The 24973-nt window shown below is 42.1% G+C and overlaps 2 protein-coding genes across 2 annotated transcripts in view; both read left to right on the top strand.

The window, feature by feature from the left end:
* Nucleotides 1-4108, top strand: part of LOC310942312 (semaphorin-3D) — a 49067-nt gene extending 44959 nt beyond the window's left edge. The window contains exon 18 of the mRNA XM_083907685.1: nt 1573-4108. Within this exon, the coding sequence (XP_083763811.1) occupies nt 1573-2073 (501 nt within the window). The 3' untranslated portion in view covers nt 2074-4108. The remainder of the gene's footprint in view (nt 1-1572) is intronic.
* A 652-nt stretch (nt 4109-4760) lies between these two features.
* On the top strand, nt 4761-24126 carry smpd4 (sphingomyelin phosphodiesterase 4). Its single transcript, XM_083907684.1, has 20 exons — nt 4761-4815; nt 5120-5211; nt 6187-6273; nt 6368-6504; nt 6603-6678; nt 6822-6930; nt 8023-8075; nt 8642-8793; nt 8916-9051; nt 9328-9399; nt 13446-13583; nt 15703-15860; nt 16714-16804; nt 18127-18224; nt 18348-18511; nt 19503-19711; nt 21000-21230; nt 21394-21525; nt 22268-22396; nt 22574-24126. Exons 2-20 carry the CDS (start codon nt 5173-5175, stop codon nt 22898-22900), a joined length of 2538 nt encoding a protein of 845 aa, XP_083763810.1. The 5' UTR covers nt 4761-4815; nt 5120-5172; the 3' UTR covers nt 22901-24126.
* The last annotated feature ends 847 nt before the right edge of the window (nt 24127-24973 follow it).

Genomic DNA, 24973 nt, shown 5'->3' with positions numbered 1-24973 from the left:
AATACGTAGATAATTGTTTATCTTGTTAGCTATGTAACAAGCTAATCATCTAGCTATCTTCTTAGCTATGTAAATATCTAACTAATTATCTCGCTGTTTTGTTGGCTATGTAAATACGTAGATAATTGTTTATCTTGTTAGCTATGTAACAAGCTAATCATCTTGTTATCTTCTTAGCTATGTAAATATTAAATGATCAATCTATCTTGTTACCTATGTAACAAACTAATCATCTAGCTATCTTGTTAGCTATGCAAATATCTAGCTATCTTGTTAGCTATGTAACAAGCTAATCATTTAGCTATCTTGTTAGCTATCTAAATATCTAACTAATTATCTATCTTGTTAGCGATGTAATTATCTAACTAATTATCTATCTTGTTAGCGATGTAAATATCTAGCTAATTATCTATCTTGTTAGCTATGTAGCAAGCTAATCATATAGCTATCTTGTTAGCTATGTAAATACGTAGATAATTGTTTATCTTGTTAGCTATGTAACAAGCTAATCATCTAGCTATCTACTTAGCTATTTAAATATCTAACTAATTATCTCACTGTCTTGTTAGCTATGTAAATACGTAGATAATTGTTTATCTTGTTAGCTATGTAACAAGCTAATCATCTAGCTATCTTCTTAGCTATGTAAATATCTAACTAATTATCTCGCTGTTTTGTTGGCTATGTAAATACGTAGATAATTGTTTATCTTGTTAGCTATGTAACAAGCTAATCATCTTGTTATCTTCTTAGCTATGTAAATATTAAATGATCAATCTATCTTGTTACCTATGTAACAAACTAATCATCTAGCTATCTTGTTAGCTATGCAAATATCTAATTATCTATCCTGTTAGCTATGTAAATATCTAGCTAATTATCTGTCTGTCTTGTTAGCTATGTAACAAGCTAATCATCTAGCTATCTAAATATCTAACTAATTATCTATCTTGTTAGCAATGTAAATATCTAGCTAATTATCTATCTTGTTAGCTATGTAACAAGCTAATCATCTAGCTATCTTGTTAGCTATGTAAATATCTAGCTATCTTGTTAGCTATGTATTAAGCTTATCATTTAGCTATCTTGTTAGCTATCTAAATATCTAACTAATTATCTATCTTGTTAGCGATGTAATTATCTAACTAATTATCTATCTTGTTAGCGATTAAAATATCTAGCTAATTATCTATCTTGTTAGCTATGTAACAAGCTAATCATATAGCTATCTTGTTAGCTATATAAATATCTAGCTATCTTGTTAGCTATGTAACAAGCTAATCATTTAGCTATTTTGTTAGCTATCTAAATATCTAATTAATTATCTATTTTGTTAGCGATGTAAATATCTAGCTAATTATCTATCTTGTTAGCTATGTAACAAGCTAATCATCAAGCTATCTTGTTATTGAGTTATTGTAGACTTTATTTCTCAGTAAAGTGAGTGCAGTCTCTTGTTTGTACCACGCTAACATTGCTATCACTAACTCATGCTACCACTCTTTAAAAACCACCCTCTCTCTGAAGTCCTTTAAACACCTTGATCGTTATTCTCTGTCCTCTCTCCGTCAGCTGCCTCAGGGCGATGACGACCGCTCAGTTCAGATGAAGCGAGGGTTGCTGGTTCAGCGCCTGGAGCTGGCTGACGCCGGCTTCTACACCTGCACCAGCCACGAGCACTCCTACACCCAGGTCCTGGCCCGATACCAAATCCACATCATCCCCAGCCAGGGCCTCCACCCAGCCAGCTACCAGCAGAACCACAGCCCCAACCAGGGGAGGACCGGCTCGGCCGGGGACGCCGTGCCTGGTTTCCTCGGTCAGGCGGCCCGACCTCAACCTCCGCCTTCTCTACCGGCACACGGGAACCCGTGGCTGCCTCAGCAGCTCACTCCGAAGACCTACAAAGACCTGCACCTGGCGGGGGCCGGCAGCCTGAGCGTGGACCAGTACTGCGAGCAGCTGTGGTACCGCGAGAAACGCCGGCAGCAGAAGCTTCGCGCCCTGAAGCTGAAGCAGGAGAGCAGGAAAGCCCGGGTGAGGAGGAACGACCCTGCCGAGGTCCCACTGTAGTCCACCTGCAGGACACAAGACACTGTCCACTGTCCATGGACAACAGACCCTGTGCAAGGAAAGACTGTTATGTTCATTCAAAGAACGAGTAGTTTATTCTCATCCTGTATTTAGACACGACAAAAACATGTCATTTGTAATGTAGAAGAGTTTTTGCCTCCGTGCTTATATCGTTTTTATCAACGTGTCTTATTGTTTGGGTCGTGCAGCCGTTTGCGCTGCTGCAAGTGAAACCGCGGTTTCGCTCATGGCGTTTTTTTCCATTTTAGAGCTCGAGCTCCACTCGGTTCTACTCAGCTTGGTTGTAGTTTCCTTTAGCTAGCAAGCGAAATTCAGGCTAGCTTGATGGCATAATCACGGTGTGTGTGACCAAAGTCTTCAAAACAGACTAGAGAGGCGTGCACCGCTGACGCAGCAGGGATAGCTACACAAGTAAGCAAGTTAGCACTTCACGGAAAAACGTACGGCTAAAAACCACTGTTTCACCGCAGTGATTTTTAGGGGGTTGGAGCTTTGACAAAACGGCTATTGCTGCGTTCCATTTGTTGTAGGAACTCGGAATTTGCTAGGTCACAGGGCGTTCCTGAAGAGGGAATACCTCTGCGCCCCCCCGGACTTGGATTTCCAACCTCACATAACCCGAGTTATGGCTGCCTGCGCACAAACTCTGCTAATTTTACCGTAAAACTGCTGTAGCCGGCTAATATGCTAATGCTAACTTTGTCTGTACCACGTAACCACATACTTAATATTAATACACATTTCACATTAGTAGCAATCAGTTCAGCAAATGATTCACTGCAAACAACAACGACTTCCTGTGTTTTGGGGGTGGAGCTTTGACTTGAGGGGGAGGGGAGGAACGTATCCACTAGTAGCCTGCTAATGCTAGCTTTTCCACGTGTTCCGATTCTAGCTTTTCCATGCTTTTGAAGAAGTACATCGTTAAAAGGTTCCAAATACCGAGGAAATATGTTACCAGTGTTAAAAAGAAATGCAGACAAATGAAACACAGGGTAGCGTAGCGTAGCGTGTTAGCGAGTCACAGGAGAAGTTCATAGAAAGTGTCGTCAAGATCCACATTTCCACTAGAGACAGTTACTTCCTGTGTTTTTGGTGGTGGAGCTTTGATCAGAGAGTAAAGAGGGGGTGGGATCTATCAGCTATAGCCTGCTAATGTGCTAATGCTAGTTTTTCCCGCACTTATGGACCTAAATAATGTCAAACAGTTAGCAAACGATTCTCTGAGAAAGTGTAGCTAACTTAAACATTTATACTGCACGCAACGACTTCTTGTGTTTTAGGGTGCGGAGGTTTGCTAAAGCTAGCTTTAGCACACATTCCGATACCAGCTTTTCCACACATTTGAAGATGTACGTCTGTAAAAGCCTTTTAAATACTGAGGAAATATGTTGAGAAATTCATGTTATTAGCTAGAAGCTAGCCAGCTAATGGTAGTTTTCTTACACTTTCTGATGCTAGCTTTTCCTTTACACCTTTGAAAAGAGCTTTTTAGCATTTTGGGGGTGGAGCTTTGACAGGACGGCCAGGTGTGCCATGCTATTGCTAGCTTTTTCGACAATACTGACCCGTAGTTTTAGAGTTACGACTCGTAGTTTTACAGAAACTAGCAGCCTGATCTCTTTGCTTTTATACTTTAATGGTTTTATTCAAATTCTGAACCAGGTTCACACAAATGGACGACAGAAGACTTTGTAAGTGTTAGCCCAGTTTAATGTTTGCCGTGTTATGTATTTATGTTTGTTCTGAGACGTGCTGCTCGTCTACACTCATGAGATCTCCACCTCATAGCTATAAAGGCCTCAGTGGGAAACGCACACATGAAATTAACCTTATTATTAACTCTGCCATGTAACTCATTATTATTATTAATATTGTTCACAGCCTTGTATATTAAAAAGCTCTATTTTTGATAGGTTGTTTTTCTACTTAAAGTAGAATTTAGATTTTTATACACAAATGTGTTTTTTTCCCTCATTATTTTCAAATAAGCTTAAAGACCCAGGTCTTAGTAATGGATGTGTTTTATATTGAATGTAAAATGTAAAATAAACAATACTTAAAAAAATAAAACATTATTTATCATTTATTTACACTCTTTGGTTTATTTTCAGAATACTTTATTAATCCCCGGGGAGAAATTGTTGGATTATTGGAGTTCAGCAGTTCCCTGACCTGACTTTTGAAAACTTTTCGTCTTCGATTTGTGTAACTCATTTACATAGGATGCAAATCACCAAAATGGACGCCAAAATCCAATTTTATTATTGTTAATATTTAATTTGTTTTAGTGTTATTAGTTTTCAGTGTGGTAATGTCACAAAGTACAAATACTTTGTTACTGTACTTTGTTATTTATATTTCTAGCAACTTCTAAAACTTTTGATACTGAAGTGTAGTAAACGTCATAAACTAAGACTATTACTTTAGTAATATTATACAAAAAAAGTGACTTCAACTTCTACCAAAGTCACTCTCTGGTCACATACTTGTACTTATACTTTAAAAGTATCACTTTAAAGTACTTTTGTGCACAGACTGGTCTGATCCTAGTAGTGTAATGCCGGTGGTCTCCAGCAGGGGGGAGTGGCGCGCAGCAGCGTCACTTCAAAGTCAAACGGCACGGGAACAGAAGAAGGATTTGAACGTCAGTCACTGATGGAAACGCGGTTTGTTGTGGAACTCGCCGACGTTTTCGTGAAGCTTTTCTGAGCGGAGCAGGTAAACATTCACCCCCGTGGATTACGGGGCCGTTTTCCCCCGTGTCTGCGGCTCTTGTTCGGCACACTTTGTCCGCTCAGCTCCGCTGCTCTCCGCGTCACTTTTCGCTGCTTTAGTTCCGGCTAAGTTAGCTAGCGAGGCTAACCCGCTGGTGCTAACGTGCTGACATGGACCGTGTGTGTGTGTCACAGACACTTTAACAGACGTCACTGTGTCTCCTCGGCGTCTTAATGTCACAGTGAACACTTTAGTGTGTGTTTTAGCAAGACTTTTGAAGACTTCTGTGTGTGTTTAACGCCCTCAGGTCGGAACCAAGTGAGCGCACACTGGAAGAAACCCAAGTTTTGAGGCTCCGACATGGCTGCGCCAACCTTACAACAGGCCAGTTTCCTACTGGTGAGTGTGACGTCATGATTAAAAGTATACATTTGTTAAAGTATAAATTTGTAAAAGTCGACGAGGAGGTGATTTTATTTAGAACCGAACTGAACTGAAGTCTGACTCTAGTCCGACAAGGTGTATACTTGCAGCAGTAATCGGACTATGAATCGCATTGTCCAATTTTAGTCGGACTAAGCGTATACATGCAAGAGTTATTGGACTATGAATCGCATAATCCAACTAAGACTAGCCTGATTTTAGTCGGGCTAAGCGTATAAATGAAGGAGTAATCGGACTATGAATCGCATTGTCCAAGTATTTTAGTCTGACTAGGCGTATACATGCAGGAGTAATCAGACTATGGATCGCATTGTCCAGGTATGTTAGTCCGACTAAGACTGGCCCGATTTTAGTCGGACTAAGCGTATTCATGCAGGAGTAATCAGACTATGAATCACAATGTCCCGATATGTTGGTCAGTCTAATACTAGTCCAATTTTAGTTGGACTAAGCGTATACTTGCAGGAGTAATCGGACTATGCATGCAGGAGTATTTGGACTATGAATCGCATTGTCCAGGTATGTTAGCCTGTCTAAGACTGGCCTGATTTTAGTCGGACTAAGCGTATATATGCAGGAGTAATCGGACTATGAATCACAATGTCCTGGTATGTTAGTACGACTAATACTAGCCCGATTTTAGTCTGACTAAGCGTATACTTGCAGGAGTAATCAAACTATACATGCAGGAGTAATTGGACTATGAATCGCATTATCCAGGTATGTTAGTCCGACTAAGACTAGCTCGATGTTAGTCGGACTAACGAGTTTACATGACATTAAGAAAACTGAATAAGTCTTAGTCGGACTAAGAAAGGAACGTCTTAAACATGCATGTAAACGCACTCAATGACTCATTAACTGTTGTTGTGTGTGTGTGTGTGTGGTGTTGTGTGGTGTTGTGTTGTGTTGTGTTGTGTGTTGTACCAGGCTAACCTCAAAGCAGACGCCACCACCAAACCTCTGGTCCAACGATGTCAGGACCTGGTGAAGATCATCGACGAATATCCTGCAAAGGTAACGTTTCACCCTTTCACTGACTCTCATCAGGGAGTGAAACTCACACACACTCACACACACACTCGTTGTCTTGGTGTTGTTGTGACTTCAGGAGCTTCATGTGATTTTCCCGTGGCTGGTGGAGAGCGTGTTCGGCAGCCTGGACGGCGTCATCGAAGGCTGGAACCTGCGTCTGCTGCACTCGCGCAGCAACGTCTTCACTTTGGTTCTGGAGTTTCTGAACCCGAGGTCCGTGTGACGTCTGTGTCGCAACGTCTGTCGCTATCACGCTGTCATTTTAGTGAGTGTTTGTAAGAGAAAGAGCCGTGTGCTTTTCTTTGTTTCAGCGGGCCGATGATGAAGCTGGTGTATAAACTTCAAGCTGAAGAGTATAAATATGAAATACCCGTCAATTATCTCCCGGTAAGAAGTCTCCTCTTATTATTATATTGTCTCATATAGGTCGTAGTAAAGGTTAGGCGTAGACTTAGATTTTTTCCCTTGATGTTCTGCAGAAATAAACCTTATCTAACTCTTCTGGGTTCTGGTCTGGTCTGGTCTTGTAGGGTCCAGTGAAGGCCTGTATCCAGGAGGGAGTCCTCCCCGACTGTCCACTGTTCCACAACAAGCTGCAGTTCCCTCTGTCTGGACTGCTGACCCTGAACCTGGCTCTGAGTATCCTTCAGACCTCGAGAGAACCTTTAGTGACGCTGTAGACCTTCAGAGCGCTAAGGCTGCAGCCATCGAGTAGCAGCAGCAGCTATCAAACTATCATCCCTTAGTAAGCTACATTAAAACAGCTGACGTCAACGTTTACGCTAGCGTGTGCCGGCCGCGTTAGCATTAGCAGCTGGATGCTATCGTGCTGTTGTGCTACGCTAGCCATCGTTTGCAGTGGTTACACTGCACCTTGTTGGCTTCTTGTTAAAGAGTCATAATTATGAGATGAAAAGTCATAATTATGAGATAAAAAGTCATAATTATGAGATATGAAGCCAAAGTTATGAGATAAAAGTCATAATTATGAGTTAAAAAGTTATAAGTATGGTATAAAAAGTCATAAGTATGAGATAAAGTCATAATTATGAGTTAAAAAGTTATAATTATGAGAAAAAGTCACAATTATGAGATAAATAGTCAAAATTATGAGTTAAAAAGTTATAAGTATGAGATATGAAGTCAAGATTATGAGATAAAAAGCGGAAATTATGAGATAAAAGTCATGAGATAAGTCATTATGAGATAAATAGTCATAATTATGAGTTTAAAAGTTATAATTATGAGTTAAAAAGTCAAAGTTATGAGATAAAAGTCATAATTATAAGTTAAAAAGTCATGTATGACATAAAAAGTCCAAATTATGACATACAGTTATAATTATGAGATAAAAAGTCAAAGTTATGAGATAAAAAGTCATAATTATGAGATAAAATCATAAGTTTGAGTTAAAAAGTAATATGTATGAGATAAAAAGTAGGAAGTATGAGAATAAAAGTCGTAATTATGAGATATAAACGAAATTTTGAGATAAAAAGTCATAATATTTATAAGATGGTCATAATTATAAGAATACAAATGCTCGAGGCAGAGTTTTTGCCCGAAATAATTTTTGTAACCGAGTTACAGAGTTTTCTTTGTATATATAAAAGATATGTAGATATAAAAGTTGAAATTATGAGAAAAAGTCATAATTATGAGATAAAAAGTTGAAATTATGGGATATAATGTAGAAATTATGAGAAAAAGTGATTCCTTAACGTTCTTCAGATCCCTTTGAATTCTTCATGTTTAATTTTGCCTCCTGTCTGGTCATGCCGAAGGTGAGTGTGACGCTTGGTTCACGAGTGAGATGAAACTGTTGTGTTGTCTTCAGGCTGCAGGTATCGTCTTGTCGGAGTGGGAATCTTTTACCACGACACGATTAGATTGCGATTTTTAGGGCTACGATTCGATTCAAAGCGATCCGTAATGATTGACGTCATGTTTCCGTGACTCCAGATTGTCTCTCTAAAGTAACGCTAAACTTTAACATAGGCAGCACACAGGTACGCTGGTTATTTGTATCGCTGCTCTTTTTTATGTAGGAGGTGCTAATGGCGCTAAAAGAGCTAACGGAGCTAACTGGTAAGCGGTGCTGGACTCTCACGCGTGTCTTTTTCCAGTCGGTCGTCATGGAAACACTACTTTTTATAATAAAAAAAAAAAAAACGATTCTGTGACATTTTATATCAATTCTGAATCGTAGTAAATAAGAATCGAGATTCTTATGTGACTCGATATTTTTGCTGATGCGTCGGCACAAGTACGCGCTTAAAAGTCAGACAAAGAGCTAAACAGACGGACGCTCCTTGAATGAATAAAAACACAACCCTGACTGTGTTTGCAGAGCTTCCCTCCAGGTCAACACAGCAGCTCCACAGACAGCGCCTACTTTGTCCTGGTGGACACTTACCTGAAGTACTTCCTGCCCAGTGAGGGCAGCGTTCCTCCTTCTCCTTTCTCCGACTCCAGGGGCTCCGTCACCGCGCCTTCACCCAGGTACGACGACCACACCTGAGGAAGGTTTCATCGAGCTGAGCTTTAGACAAAAACGTCTTATGTTTATCATCCTCCTCCTCCTCCTCCTCCTCTTCCTCCTCCTCCTCCTCTTCCTCCTCCAGGTCGTCCAGTGTTTCTTTTGCTGGTTACGGCGTTCACAGCCCTCAGAGTCTCCTGAAACATCACATCTTCCATCAGCCTTCAGTGAACGCAGACCCGTCTGCTCAGGAGATCTGGAGGTCTGAGACGCTGCTACAGGTACGTTTCACACTTTTAGCCGTTACCGACGCAATCCGTTCGTGTGTCGAGCGATCGCTCTGTCGACGCCTACGACGTCACAAAATGCTGAACGATGCGCTTTCTGAAACCCGGAAATGATGATGTTCTCTGTTGTGTCGTTTGAAGCTGAAAAATCAGGTTCCTCGGCCTCTAACAAGGGAAAAAAAGCATGAAAGCGATTTAATCCGTTTAATCGTTTACATTGAATTTTTGTGTGTTTTTAAATCTCTTAAAAACGTCTTGCTCTTGTCTCAGATGTTTGTGGAGGTGTGGCTCCATCACTACTCTCTGGACATGTACCAGAAGCTTCAGTCTCCTCAGGTCAAGGTAAGAAAACTCAAACACTCCCCCATAATGCACCTCACCTCCAGCCCGCCCTCTCCATCACCTCCCTCCCTGCACTGCAGTGTCGCCTGGCTGGGAATCTTTTACCGTCTCGCGATTTTGATTCCGATTTTTTTGGGGCTACGATTCGACTCACAGGGTATCCGCGTGGTCTTAAATTCTCCTTAAATCTCATAAAAGGTCTTAAAGGTGCATTATGTGATAAATCATAAAATCCTCCTAATATGTCACAGACTCAGGAATAATGTTCATATTACAAACTGAACTCACCAACAACAACAGTACAGACAAAATATTTGCATCAAAAAAATATATTTTTGCAGACTGCAAATCATGTTTATGTTTTGAAATCATGTTTTGGCGTCATGTGGCGCCACCTACCGCCGTCTACCAGTCATTGCGACCAGTAGAGTCTCAGCTGCCGAGCGACCACGGGTTGCCAGTTACGTCCGAGAAAACGAAAACCTAAAAAGACCTTTGTGTTTTGAATTTTGAATGTAGTAACCCTTTTCGGCCACATTCTTACATGTGGCGCCTTTAACTACAGTTTTGAAAGGTCTTAAAAATCTATCAACGTTACTTTTATTTAAAACGTGCGCAAACTTCAGTCTCGCTTTGAAATGTTTCTGTTCTTGAGGATGCGCTAACAGCAATAACTACAACACGGAGCTAAAGTGGGTCACCTGTGCCGCCACTAGCTAGTGTGCCGTGCGCGCGCCGCGGTGTGTTATAGCTTAGCATAGCAGCGGAGGAAACTTAACGAAAGCTCACAGCTAAGACAAATTGCAAGTTCCAACGATTTGTGGCTCCAGTTTTCCTTCATTTCTTTTGTACTTTTTTGCCAGCACGGATTTGAAATGGGTCATAAATTGTGTTCATTATGGTCTTAAAAAAACGTCATGTTTACGTGACTCCCGATTGTTAAAACGAGTCTCCGAAGTAACGCTAAAGTTTAAAAACAGAGGCACACATGCGCAGTAACACGGGTACGCTGGTTATTTGTTAGCGCTGCTCTTTTCCTGACCGCTCCAGTTCCACTGTAGGCTCACGCTAACGCCGCTAAAGGAGCTAACTGGTAAACGGTGCACGTAGCGGTCAATCGGTTTGAAGCTTTTGTCATGATCAAAACAGCATTTCTGATGGTTGCCACATTCGGTCCTTGAATTTGGCGGTATTGGGCCTGGAAAGTCCCTTAAAAGTGCTTGAATTTGATGCCAGCCAAGGTTTGGGAGCGCTGTAAATATCACAGAACCTGAGAGAACTGAATGTGTCGGATACTGCCAGACTCGTATCCACGCGCTTATTTTGGTTCCCGGGTTCCGTGTATATGCACATCCAAGACGATCCTATATACTTTTGGTCTTTTGTTTGTCTTTTTCCATTTTCATCAATTGTGATTGGTTTTTACCATTTCGCCATTTCTAAAATGATAATTAGGGACCTAGCCAGGACTCCTGGCTTATTATCCTTCAGATTATTCTTCTATCCGTTTTTGAGGGCGTTAACGTGCATTAAAACTTAGCATGGAGGTCAGGTCTGGTGAAAATGTGATATTGGTGTAGTTCCTGGACCCCTACGGTGAAAACTGGCAAAATTGAGTTCCACCGAGTTTCCCGAAACTAGGTGGGAAGATGTTTTAGACCAAGACGAACAAAAAAGTCGACCGTAACCATGGCCTCAGCTCAACAGGAAGTCGGCCATTTTGGATTTTGGCCCCCATTATGGCTATTTGCACCCGACGTAAATGGAGTGAATTCGTCCGAGTGTGTTTTTGTCGTACTCGCCAATTTGTACGTGACGCATCAAAAGGTGAAAGATGGTCTAATGGTTGGCAAATTTCGACCATTCGCCAAGAAACAGGAAGTGCGCTATAACTTCGGCGCACATTGAGTTCCACCAAATTTCCCGAAACTTGGTGGGAAGATGTTATCGACCAGGACGAAGAAAAAAGTCGACCGTAACCATGGCCTCAACTCAACAGGAGGTCGGCCATTTTGACTATTGGGCCTCCATTATTTGCGATTTGCACCCTGCGTAAACTCTTCCGAGTGCGTTTTGTCGTACTGACATAAATGCCTGCGTTCTCAGTGATGGCCACTCTTGCTCTCTGTCGCCACCTTTTGCCCGCTGCACGTCTGTGTCACGTGTGTTTGTTGTCGTTGTTTTCAGTGCGTGTGTGTGTGTGTGCATGTTAGACGCCGACAAAAAGATCGTAAACTCAGTGGAACTGAATCATTAGAATCGGTTCATTGAATAGATTTGTTCAAAAATATGAAAATGGAAACATTTTCTTATTCTTTTATTTATTCAAACCAAACGTCCAACGTTTCATGGAAACTGATCTGCGTCGTGAACACATGCATGTTGTCAAATGTTCCCTCATCATTAACCGTTGTGTTGTGTTGTTGTTATTGTTGTGTTCAAATCTTACAGTTTTGAGTTCACTGTGTTGATGTTTAACAATAGGGATGGGAATAATTAAAGGGACAGTGCAGGGGTTTTGAAGTGGGGTGGGGGGGGGTCTCGAACGATTTTTTCCCCCCAAACCCAGGGTTAAGATCATTTTAAATCCTGGGTTAAGATCACTTTAAACCCTGGGTTAAAATCACTTTAAATCTGCTTAAACCTGGGATTAAATTCACTTCAAACCCAGGGTTAAGATCACTTTAAAGATCTTACTAGAAGAGAGACGACACCCTCACGTCAAAAGTGCTGAACTGTCCCTTTTTAAACGTTAAATTCTGTCCGCATGAAGAATTCATCATGTTGTCACACTGTCCATCTGTACCGGAAACTCCATGTGATCCTGTGATCATGTGACCATGTGATCATGGGATCCTGTGACCATGTGATCCTGTGATCCTGTGATCATGTGACCATGTGACCATGTGATCATGGGATCCTGTGACCATGTGATCCTGTGATCATGTGACCATGTGATCATGTGACCATGTGATCATGTGACCATGTGATCCTGTGATCCTGTGATCATGTGATCCTGACCATGTGACCATGTGATCATGTGATCCTGTGATCCTGTGACCATGTGATCATGTGACCATGTGATCATGGGATCCTGTGACCATGTGATCATGTGACCATGGGATCCTGTGACCATGTGATCATGTGATCCTGTGACCATGTGATCATGGGATCCTGTGATCATGTGATCATGTGACCATGGGATCCTGTGACCATGTGATCATGTGATCCTGTGACCATGTGATCATGGGATCCTGTGATCATGTGATCCTGTGACAATGTGATCCTGTGACCATGTGACCATGTGATCCTGTGACCATGTGATCATGTGATCCTGTGATCATGTGACCATGTGACCATGTGACCATGTGATCCTGTGATCCTGTGACCATGTGACCATGTGACCATGTGATCCTGTGATCCTGTGACCATGTGACCATGTGATCATGTGACCATGTGATCATGTGATCCTGTGATCATGTGACCATGTGACCATGTGACCATGTGATCCTGTGATCCTGTGACCATGTGACCATGTGACCATGTGATCCTGTGATCCTGTGACCATGTGATCATGTGATCATGTGATCATGCGACCATGTGATCATGTGATCATGTGACCATGTGATCATGTGATCATGTGATCATGTGACCATGTGACCTGTGTCTGTTAGACTCACAACACCTTTTTGTTCCGCTTTGATATTTATTTATTTTTGTCTCTTCTGTTTTTCTGCACTTTTTTCCTCCCCGAATGTGTGTTTTTTTGCCCGTTGTTGTTGTTGTTTTTCTTTAAAATCTGGTTTGCACTCTCCTTCACTGCCTCCTCTCCTTCACTGCCTCCTCTCCTTCACTGCCTCCTTTTCTCGCGTATATATATATATTTATATATCTTCCTCCTCACACTCCTTTAATTGTCACTTCTTCCCTTTCCTGCCTTTTCCGCTGCTCCCTCCTCTTCCTCCACTTCCTGTTGTCGTCCTTCCTCCTCATCTTCCTCTTCCTCCTCCCCACTCCCCCCCCCTGGTGGTTACGGGTGTGAACAGCTGGCGCTGCTGCAGTACCGCCTCAGTATGTCCAGCATGCCGTGCCAACCCCACGCCCCACCAGGCTCCGGGAGCCTCCACACCTACCAAGTACTTTTACCTTTTCATTCACCCCCGCCCCTCTGGGGCCTCCTGGAGGTAAACCTCCGTCAGTGCAGCCTCACAACAGTCAAGGCTACTTCTCTTGTTCCTCCGAATCACCAGCCTGACGCTCACAGAGAGCAGTTAAAGGTGCAGTTACAGGTTTTTATCTAATTTTTCCATATCGGTGTCTGAAGTACTTTAAGTCACTTTAAGTCTACGGCATCGTCTCACTCTCCTTCACCAAAGCCCATAGAGAAAACCAGCGATTTCAGCTCACAGGGACACAGGAGCTGCTGGTCCTCTGCTGCCTCGTGTGGTCACTCTGTGTCACTGAGTTAAGTCTAAATGAAATATTTTAAAAGCCGAATTTACTACAATAAGACATTATAACTTAGTGATGGAGGCCTGTGTGCTGTGATGTTAAAATCACTGGTTTTCTCTATGGGCTTTGGTGTGGGAGAGTGAGTGGTTTACAAACGTACGTTTTCCCGTTTTACTCATAAAAAAAAACAACCTAAACTACGCCTTTAACGCCTGTACGATGTACGGTGAGTGTGGCTGGTGAATTCAAACAAAAATGATTAAAGTAAAAACATTAAATGGTTTTTCTACCATTTTTAAGATCACTGTTTTGAAAAAAAAAACAAAAAACTTTAAGAAATGATAATTTTTTCGTCATCAGAGAAGTATCCTTGATATTTGATGTGTTTTGGTTTCAGGTGTGGTTTTCTTTGTTGTTGTTGTTTTTAATGCATGTGTGTGTGTTTGTGTGTTTGATAAATGTTTGTGTTTCTGTTGACGCAAGCGCAAAAACGCAGGCTTTAACCAGAGCGTTTGTTTATCACATCATCATTAAGTCATAAAATCAATTTTTTTTTTTTACTTCCTTCATGAACGACTCACGTTTGTTTTATTCTGACGCGGCAGCTTCGCTATGATGGAGTGCAGAGGTCCCATATTTGATTATTATCCTAAATATTAGAATTATGGGTCATATAATGTCTATATACAAGTGATTAATGGAGATTTTGATGTTAATTTCTTATTATATTTGCCCATTTCCTCCTTTTCCCTGCAATCTGATAAAGTATTTTATTAGTATTTAACAGCTTAATCCAATCCAACTTTATTTATAAAACACTTTATAAACAACAGCAGCTGAAACAAAGTGCTGTACATCAGAGATAAATAAATAAACACTGTAGAAAATATAAAAACAACAAATAAACGGGTCATACTATAAAACTATAAAAAAGATAAAAACCAACATCTTATACAGACAAACTAATGTTCTCTCTCCCTAATTATTCTTTAATTATTATTTTTTATTAACTTAAATTAAATTATAAAACGAATAATAAAATGTATTTATTTTATTAATTTTAATTGTTATTACTATTGTTGTTTATTTTTTTATTATGAATGTATTTTTGTTATTTATTTATTATTTAATTAAAAATGAAACCATAAAACAAAAAATAAATAATACAATTTATTTTTATAATTATTTATTGTTATTATTAATTAATTAATTAATTAATTAATTAATTAATTAATTGATTAATTATAAATCATATTATATAATTAATTATGTATTATTAATTAATTAATTAATTAATAATATATAATTAATTATGTATTATTAATTAATTAATTAATTAATTAATTAATAATACATGATTAATTATGTCATATTATATAATTAATTATTAATTAATTAATTAATTAATTAATTAATTATTTTCAATAAAGAAAAAGGAGATATTAAATACATAAAAACTAAAAACGTAGCCTAATGTCATGTTAACATTTATCAAAATTCCTGAAACAAAACATGCAAATTTAGGGCTGAAGAAAATCTAATTTTAGCTGAATTCTGGTCTTATTCTACAGACTGAAGGAAACACTTCCTGTTTGTGGGACTTCTGCTCTCGATCACACACAAAGTGCTCGAGGCCTCTGATGTTTGCGTTTGTTTGCGCTGCTTTTGCTTCGGGGGGTAAAAGCTTTTCCTGAGCGGCTGCTTTGGTTCCAGGAGCTGAGATGAAGGCTGGTGCTGAGGCTGGGGGAGGGTTTGAGGGTTTGGATGATGATGATGGCGGCGGTTGTTGTTGTTGTTGTTGTGGTGTCGTCGTCTGCGGAGCTCCTTTTTGTTGACTCGGTGTTTTTCCAGGAGCCCTTCACGCCGACGGAAGAACACGTGCTGGTGGTTCGTCTGCTGGTCAAACACCTGCACGCCTTCTCCAGCAGCCTGAAGCCCGAGCGGCTGTCGTCGTCCTCGCCCTCGGCCCATTCCCACGCCCAGGCCAGCCCTCTGGAGGAGTTCAAGAGGTCTGTGCACCAACATGGGGACCAGGGCTGTAAACAGGGTATCCTCCGCGGGCTCTTAAAAAAAGTCTTAAAATCTCCTAAAAGGTCTTAAATACAGTTTTGAAAGGTCTTTAAAAATCTATTAACGTTACTTTTATATATATATAACGTGCGTAAACTTCAGTCTCGCTTTGAAATGTTTCTATTCTTGAGGATGCCGATAACAACAACTACTACAACACGGACCTAAAGTAGTTCACCTGTGCCGCCCGGGGAGAATTTATCCAGCGCCACTAGCTAAGTGTGCTGTGCGCGCGCCGCGGTCTGTTATAGCATAGCTTAGCTTAGCTTAGCATAGCAGCGGAGAAAACTTAACGAAAGCCCACAGCTAAGCCGAATTGCAAGTTCAACGATTTGTGAATCTAATGGGTCTTAAATTTTTATTCATTATGGTCTTAAAAAAAAAAAAGTCTTAAAAAGTCTTAAATTTCACTTGACCAAAATTGTGATTGGTCGACTAATTTTTAAAAAAAATATTATTATTATTATTATTTTTTTTTTATGTTGAATTTCATTAGGAGGTAAGTACCACGTGCTAATAGGGGCGTTTTAGAGCACCCGTGTTTCACAGGTAACAGCCCGTCTTCAGAGAACACCCCCCTTTTTTTCCACTAATTTGGTTTAGTCCAGCCCAGTGGATTGTTGTGCAAGCAACAGTTTGCTTTTCACAGCTCTACTGCTAACATGGCATATCGTTTAAAAACGCTAAGCTAAGGTGGCTCCGTCCGTTTTGAGTATGAATATAATAATATAATAGTGATGATGATGATGATGATGATGGTGATGATGATGTCACGCCTCTCCCTTCCTGCAGGGTGGTGGTGCAGCGTTTCGTTCAGCAGAAGCTCTACCTGTTTCTGCAGCACTGCTTCGGTCACTGGCCTCTGGACGCCTCCTTCAGAGCGGTACGTCTCACCGCTCCGTTCCGATCTTTGGGTTCTACGATTCGATTCAAAAGCGGATTTCGCAGATTCAAGTCGATTAGATTCGTAAAGATTTCTGCTTCAGTCTACAGATCTTTGTCTTTAGTGAGACAGATTTTCATTTCCCCCCCCCGGCGTCACGCCGTCATTTGCTCTCTCGTCTTAACTTTACTCGCTCGTCGTTCCGCACCGAATCATCAAGCGATTCGGGGCGTGAACCAGCAGGTGGCGTCGTCACAAACGGGGGAGGATTTTACCTAAATATCAGCTTAAAATTCAAGCACTTAATGTCTATTTATCAAAAGTTTGTCAAAAACTTTCAAGGGCCTTACATTTTTTTTTTTACTTTACAAACTTTCAAGAATTTCAAGGACCCATGGAAAAACTTTCAAGGGCTTTGTTTTGTTTTTTCAAACGTTTAAGGATTTCAAGGACCTATGAGAGAAACTTTCAAGGGCTTGGATTTTTTTCAAATTTACAAACTTTCAAGGATTTCAAGGACCCCGTGAGAAATTTTCAAGGGCTTTAATTTTTTTTCAAATTTACACTTTCAAGGATTTCAAGGACCTATGAGAGAAACTTTCAAGGGCTTGGATTTTTTTCAAATTTACAAACTTTCAAGGATTTCAAGGACCCATTAGAAAAACTTTCAAGGGCTTGGATTTTTTTCAAATTTACAAACTTTCAAGGATTTCAAAGACCCCGTGAGAAATTTTCAAGGCCTTGCATTTTTTTTCAAATTTACAAACTTTCAAGGATTTCAAGGACCTATGAGAGAAACTTTCAAGGGCTTGGAATTTTTTCAAATTTACAAACTTTCAAGGACCCCGTGAGAAATTTTCAAGGGCTTGCATTTATTTTATTTTTATTTTTATTTTTTTTCTTAATTTACAAACTTTCAAGGATTTCAAGGAACTATGAGAAAAACCTTCAAGGGCTTGGATTTTTTTCAAATTTATAAAATTTTAAGGATTTCAAGGACCTATGAGGTGGCGCGTTTCCTCGACGACTGACCGGGCAAAAGATGCGCGTGACGTCATGTTGACGTCTTTAAAGTAATGCTAATCTTTAAAAACACTTGGTCCGAGGCTTGAAACTGTATCGCTAATTCTGCACTTATTAGAGCCACCCGTAGGGGGACGGGACCTCAGTCCCAGAATGTAAACAGTGTCTGCCATCTTTGCCAACAGCTACGCTAACAGTTAGCCAAGTGAATGAAGACATGTTCAGTGTGAACACAGCTTTACACAGACTTGGTTCTGTGTGAACGTCATTTAAACCTCCAGTGTGTGTTGTTCTTCCAGGTGTTGGAGACGTGGCTCAGTTACATCCAGCCGTGGAGATACACAGGAGAGAAGATCAACCCTCAGCCCGACCAGAACAGAACTGTACCTGACAAATGGTGAGGACCGTGGAAGCACAAGAACGCACTCAGAATCAGTGGTGGAGGATCAAGTGGTTGAAAATGAATGAATGAATGAATTGGACTTGAATGAATCCCTGAGGATTTGAAACTGTGTTGCAGGGAGTCGTTTGTCCAGGAGAACCTGCTCATGTACACCAAGCTCTTCCAGGTGTTTCTGAACAGAGCGGTCAGGACGGATCTGGTCAACGCCAAGAACGCCCTCATGGTCTTCAGGGTGTCCAAGGTCTTCGCTCAGCCGAACCTCGCCGAGATGATTCTCAACGGTGAGTCGAGTGTCAAGGAAGTAAATGTAAATAATACAATGCTGCCTTTAAAACCAGGAAAGATCGTCACACAAATAGGGATCAACCGATCCACTTTTTATCACTTCCGATCCTGTACCCGAATTTGGACATCTGCCGATAAAACGGTGACAGCTGGGATTAGCCTCCTGGTCAATAATGCTAACCTGCTAGCTGACTGTAAACTCTGGAATGGATTTCCTGAACGGATCGTGCATCATTACGCCGCGTCTCATCGAGACACGCCTCCGTTCAGGAAATCCATTCCACCTTTTGCAGCCAGCTAGCAGAGCAGTTACCTGTGGAGACATTTCAGCAGACATTAAAGCCTGGATCGGATCGGAAATCTCTAGGTTGCATCGAACTTTCAAGGGCTTTGTTTTGTTTTTTTCAAATTAACAAACTTTCAAGGATTTCAAGGTTCTATGAGAAAAACTTCCAAGGGCTTGCATTTTTTTAAAATTTACAAACTTTCAAGGATTTCAAGGACCTATGAGAAATTTTCAAGGGCTTGGATTTTGTTAGGTTTACAAACTTTCAAGGATTTCAAAGACCCGTGAGAAATTTTCAAGGGCTTGCATTTTTTTAAATTTACAAACTTTTTAAGGATTTCAAGGACCCGTGAGAAATTTTCAAGGGCTTGCATTTTTTTTTTTTTTTTTTTTTTTAATTTACAAACGTTCAAGGATTTCAAGGACCTATGAGAAAAACTATCAAGTGCTTGGATTTTTTTTGGTTTACAAACTTTCAAGGATTTCAAGGACCTATGAGAAATTTTCAAGGGCTTGCATTTTTTTAAATTTACAAACATTCAAGGATTTCAAGGACCTATGAGAAAAACTTTCAAGGGCTTGCATTTTTTTTGATTTACAAACTTTCAAGGATTTCAAGGACCCATGAGAAATTTTCGAGGGCTTGCATTTTTTTTATAAATTTCGTTTTAACGCCTTTTTTCTTCCACGTCTCTCTCCAGGCGAGCAGTTGTTCCTGGAGCCCGAGCACGTCCTCCACGACCGCCACTCCCGCGGCGGCTACCTGTCGCCGAGCCAAGGCGGCAGCTACCTGTCGTCGCGACACAAGGCGGTGACGGACAGCGGCTTCAGGGTGAAGAGCCACGTCTATGCTCTGGAAGGCCAGGACTGTCAGTACAAACAAATGTTTGGCACCGAGCTCAGAGCAGCGGTAGGTTCACCTTAAATCAGGAACCTCGTCGTTTTGGGGCAAGAATTTGTCAATCGCTTCGGTTAGCTTAACAGTCAGAACGGTTAGTGGTTAGCTTCACAGTGGTTAGCTTCTCACAGAGAGTGGTTAGCTTAACAGTCAGAGCGGTTAGCGGTTAGCTTCACAGTGGTTAGCTTCTCACAGAGAGCGGTTAGCTTCACAGTCAGAGCCGTTAGCTTCACAGTCAGAGTGGTTAGCTTCACAGTCAAAACGGTTAGCTTCACAGTCAGAGCCGTTAGCTTAACAGCCAGAGCGGTTAGCTTCACAGTCACAGCGGTTAGCTTTACAGAGAGTGGTTAGCTTCTCACAGAGAGCGGTTAGCTTAACAGTCAGAGCGGTTAGCGGTTAGCTTCACAGTGGTTAGCTTCTCACAGAGAGTGGTTAGCTTAACAGTCAGAGTGATTAGCGGTTAGCTTCACAGTCGAAACAGTTAGCTTCACAGTCACAGCGGTTAGTTTTACAGAGAGTGGTTAGCTTCTCACAGAGAGCGGTTAGCTTAACAGTCAGAGCGGTTAGCGGTTAGCTTCACAGTGGTTAGCTTCTCACAGAGAGTGGTTAGCTTAACAGTCAGAGTGATTAGCGGTTAGCTTAACAGTCGAAACGGTTAGCTTCACAGTCGGAGCCGTTAGTTTAACAGCCAGAGTGGTTAGCTTCACAGTCGGAGCGGTTAGCTTCACAGTCACAGCGGTTAGCTTTACAGAGAGTGGTTAGCTTAACAGTCAAAGTGATTAGCAGTTAGCTTCACAGTCGAAACAGTTAGCTTCACAGTCAGAGCCGTTAGCTTAACAGTTAGAGCGGTTAGCTTAACAGTCGAAACGGCTAGCTTCACAGTCAGAGCCGTTAGTTTAACAGCCAGAGCGGTTAGCTTCACAGTCAGAGCCGTTAGCTTAACAGTTAGAGCGGTTAGCTTAACAGTCGAAACGGTTAGCTTCACAGTCAGAGCTGTTAGTTTAACAGCCAGAGCGGTTAGCTTCACAGTCGGAGCGGTTAGCTTCACAGTCACAGCGGTTAGCTTTACAGAGAGTGGTTAGCTTCTCACAGAGAGCGGTAAGCTTCACAGTCAGATCGGTTAGCAGTTAGCTTCACAGTCACAGCGGTTAGCAGTTAGCTTCACAGTCACAGCGGTTAGCAGTTAGCTTCACAGTCACAGTGGTTAGCTTCACAGTTAGAGCAGCGGTAGGTTAACCTTAAATCAGCAACCAAAGAACTTCAGAATGTGATTGAGAACTCGTTGGTGTCCGTGTCGCAGGTGATGAAGATGATCCAGATGATCGCTCAGTCCAGACAGACGGCCAAGAGGATATCGGACCACTCCAGCGAGATGGCGGCCAACTCGTCCTTCCTGTCCTGGTTCGGACTAGGCTCTTCGGACTTCAACAACACCTTCTCCGGGGTGGAGCCAGAGGAGAGCGGCGAGTGTCTGAAGAAGACCCACGAGTTCCTGGACAGAACTCTGGAGAACCTGTGTGTCATCTTCAAGGTCAGAACACTTAAAAATTCTATTTTAAAGGTTAGCGCTTTTTTATTGATCAGGTTTGATGTTTTTTAAAGAATATATATTGTGTTTAATAGCACTTTAAGGAAGGGTTAATTTTTGTCCTTAAGGTGCTGAGTGCTATTTTTTTCTCGATCATATTTTGCAGCTGAACCAAGGTCAGGTGACTCAGCTCATATCAAACCTGAGCTCCTCCCAGGACGACGGAAACTGCCGCCAGCTGCCGGACAGCATCCAGGGGGAGAACGGCCTGATCCTGACGGAGCTGGGCCGGAGGCAGGTCAGTGCTTCACAGTCACAGCGGTTAGCTTCAGAGCGGTTAGCTTCATAGTCGCAGTGGGTTAGCTTCACAATGGTTAGCTTCACTGTCAGATTGATTAGCTTCACAGCCAGAGCGGTTAGCGGTTAGCGTCCCATTCGAATCGGTTAGCTTCACAGTCAGAGCGGTTAGCTTCATAGTCGGAGCAGGTTAGCTTCACAGTGGTCAGCTTCACAGTCAGAGCGGTTAGCTTCAGAGCGGGGTTAGCTTCACAGTCGGAGCGGTTTAGCTTCACAGCCAGAGCAGTTGGCCGTTAGCTTCACAGTCAGAGCGGTTAGCTTCACTGTCTTAGCGTCACAGTCACAGCGGTTGGCTTCACAGTCACAGCGGTTAGCTTTACAGAGAGTGGTTAGCTTCTCACAGAGAGCGGTTAGCTTCACAGTCAGAGCAGTTAGCGTCACAGTCGGAGCGGTTAGCGTCACAGTCGGAGCGGTAAGCATCACAGTCGGAACCGTTGGCATCACAGGCAGAGCGGTTAGCTTCACCGTGTTAGCTTCACAGTCACAGCGGTTAGCTTTACAGAGAGTGGTTAGCTTCTCACAGAGAGTGGTTAGCTTCACAGTCAGAGCAGTTAGCATCACTCCGACAGAGCGTTTAGCATCACAGGCAGAGCGTTTAGCTTCAGCAGTCAGAGCGGTTAGCTTCACACTCGAACGAAACCTGACACTGTGTGTGTGTGTGTGTGTGTGTGTGTGTGTGTCAGATGATAAATGGACTCCGCAGGTTTGACATCCAGTACCAGGGCGACCCCGAGCTTCAGCCCATCAGGAGCTACGAGAACGCTCAGCTGGTCCGGTTCCTCTACAGGATCTCCTCTGTGGTCAACGACAAGGTGGGGGGGGGAGGGGTTAATTATTAAAATGTGACCTCTGACCTCCAATAATATAATCACACATGGAAGGAAACACCTTTTTGTAGGGAGTCGTTTCCTGCTCTGTCTTCAGTACGATAATGAAGTTTGAACCCAGGCTTTTCCTGACATCGCTAACGCCGATATCTTCTCCCGCAGTTCGGAGGTCACATGAACGCCCTCTGCTCGCGGCCGGACTTCCTGGGTCGCCTGGGTCGCCACTACTTCACCGACCCCGGTTCCGCCACGAAGCTGAGGCGCAGCCCGACGACGTGGCGGACGGCGGGGCGGAGCCTCCAGCCGACGCCGAGGCTGAGCCTGCGCCCGCTCGCCAGCTACAGGACCATCGTGGCGCTGGCGCTCGTCTACCTGTTGGGGGCGCTGCTGTCGCAGGGCCCCGTGTCCAGCACGCTGCTCATCGTCGCCGCCTCCTTCCTGTACGGACTCTTCGTGACGCTGTTCGGGGACAAACTGAAAATGCACTAACCCGAGCCGATGTCTTTTTTTAGCGATCGTTTTTTTTTTGTTTCGTTAGCTTTTTGCTCTTTTATCATAAAAAAACGTCCGCACAGCTCCGATACGTTACCGTTTACACGCTGTTCCTTTTTCCTTACACGATCTATTACACCTCATTCAAATAAGTGGGTCGATAGCATCTGCAGTGTTTGCTGATGAGCTGAGCGTTTGAATCAGGGAAATGTCTGACGGGTACTTCCTCACCACCAGAGGGCAGCATTCTGTTTTAACCAGTTTACGTGGTATCGACTCTTAACGCTTTAGTACATATGCCAGGTGTATGCAATCACTGACACCGATGAAGGAAGTCGGGACGATTAAGGGAAGAAAATGTACGTTATTGTGACGCGAAAAAGACGGAACGCGAACGACGCCGAATCCCCGAGCAACAGAGAGGCGGAGCTATGGCGTCCAGAAGTAGCGCACACATGGAAACGCCAGCGCGGGGTTTTAAGATTCTTCAAAATAAAAGATGCATTTCATGGCTCCCAATAAGCCAATACGATATATAAAAGAAGCTTCTGTGCGTTCACCTGGACGTCTTATATGTTTACGATAAACTTTGATGTCTGCTAGGAAAAAAAAAACGGAGTCTAAAACAAACGCTTTCGTGGTATTTTTTACACAAGAAAAAAAATGGCGTAAAAAATGTGCGTTCTTGCGGTTAAGTCGCTTGTTACCAACGCTAATATAGTCACGTTTCCATTAAAGGGACGTGTACGTGCAGGTGTCCGGAAGAACAGCCAGTAGGAGGCGCCCTCGCGCTCTGACTGGTCAAAGAATAAGTCTCGCTTTATTATGTTATATAATTAGTGACCGGTAACTACGCAAATTTTTTGCCAAATTTGCCAAAAACCACGAGCAGTTATTATGACGAAAAGATTTTTACCAGGAACAAAAAGTGCTTTTATTTAACGTGTAAATCTGATGAGTATTGATCGTTTATCGATGCCTGATCACAGAGAACAGTGTTGAAGTGGAACAGATTGATCGCATATTTAACAGGACGTGGATGAAAGATGGATGACGATGTTTTTAAAGACGCGTCGGAGTCGTCGTCGTCGTTTTCCTCTCCGTCTTTGCTTCGCTGTTTGAATATGTGTTTTTGTATAAACTGACCTTGTAAAAAATCACAGTCTTCACTGCACACGACAAACGAGCTGATCAGGTTTTACAGTGCAGCCGATCGGACTGTTGTGGGGTTTTTTTTGTCTTGTTGATCGTAACGATCAATAAACTGTTTGCACTTGTTTTGGAGTTTGAACCAAATCTCTTCTCGTTAATTATTTACAGATATGAGCCGCTAAGTCATAACGGTGAGATGCTAAGTCATAACGGTGAGATGATAAGTCATAACGGTGAGGTGCTAAGTTATAACCGTGAGATGCTAAGTCATAACGGTGAGATGCTAAGTTATAACCGTGAGATGCTAGGTCATAATAGTGAGCCACTAAGTCATAACAGTGAGCCAAGTCGTTACAGTGAGATGCTTAGTCATAATAGTGAGCCGCTAAGTTATAATAGTGAGCAACTAAGTCATAACCATGAGATGCTAAGTAATAATATTGAGATGCTAAGTCATAATAGTGAGATGCTTAGTCATAACGGTGAGATGCTAAGTTATAATGGTGAGAGGCTAGGTCATAATAGTGAGCCACTTAGTCATAACAGTGAGATGCTAAGTCATAACGGTGAGATGCTAAGTCATAATAGTGAGATGCTAAGTCATAACGGTGAGCTGCTAAGTCACAACGGTGAGATGCTAAGTCATAACGGTGAGCTGCTAAGTCATAACGGTGAGATGCTAAGTCATAATGGTGAGATGCTAAGTCATAAAGGTGAGATGCTAAGTCATAATAGTGAGCTGTCATAAAAGTAAGATGCTAAGTCAATAGTGAGCTAAATCATAACAGTGAGATGCTAAATGATAACGGTGAGCTAAGTCATAATAGTGAGCTAAGTCATAACAGTGAGATGCTAAGTCACAACAGTGAGCTAAGTCATAACAGTGAGACGTTAAGTCATAACGGTGAGATGCTAAGT

Source organism: Microchirus variegatus (genome assembly GCF_963457635.1).
Source record: "Microchirus variegatus genome assembly, chromosome: 21".
NCBI classification, from domain to species: Eukaryota; Metazoa; Chordata; class Actinopteri; order Pleuronectiformes; family Soleidae; genus Microchirus; species Microchirus variegatus.
Note: the sequence above shows the minus strand (reverse complement) of the source record. Positions and strands in the feature narration are given on the sequence as shown.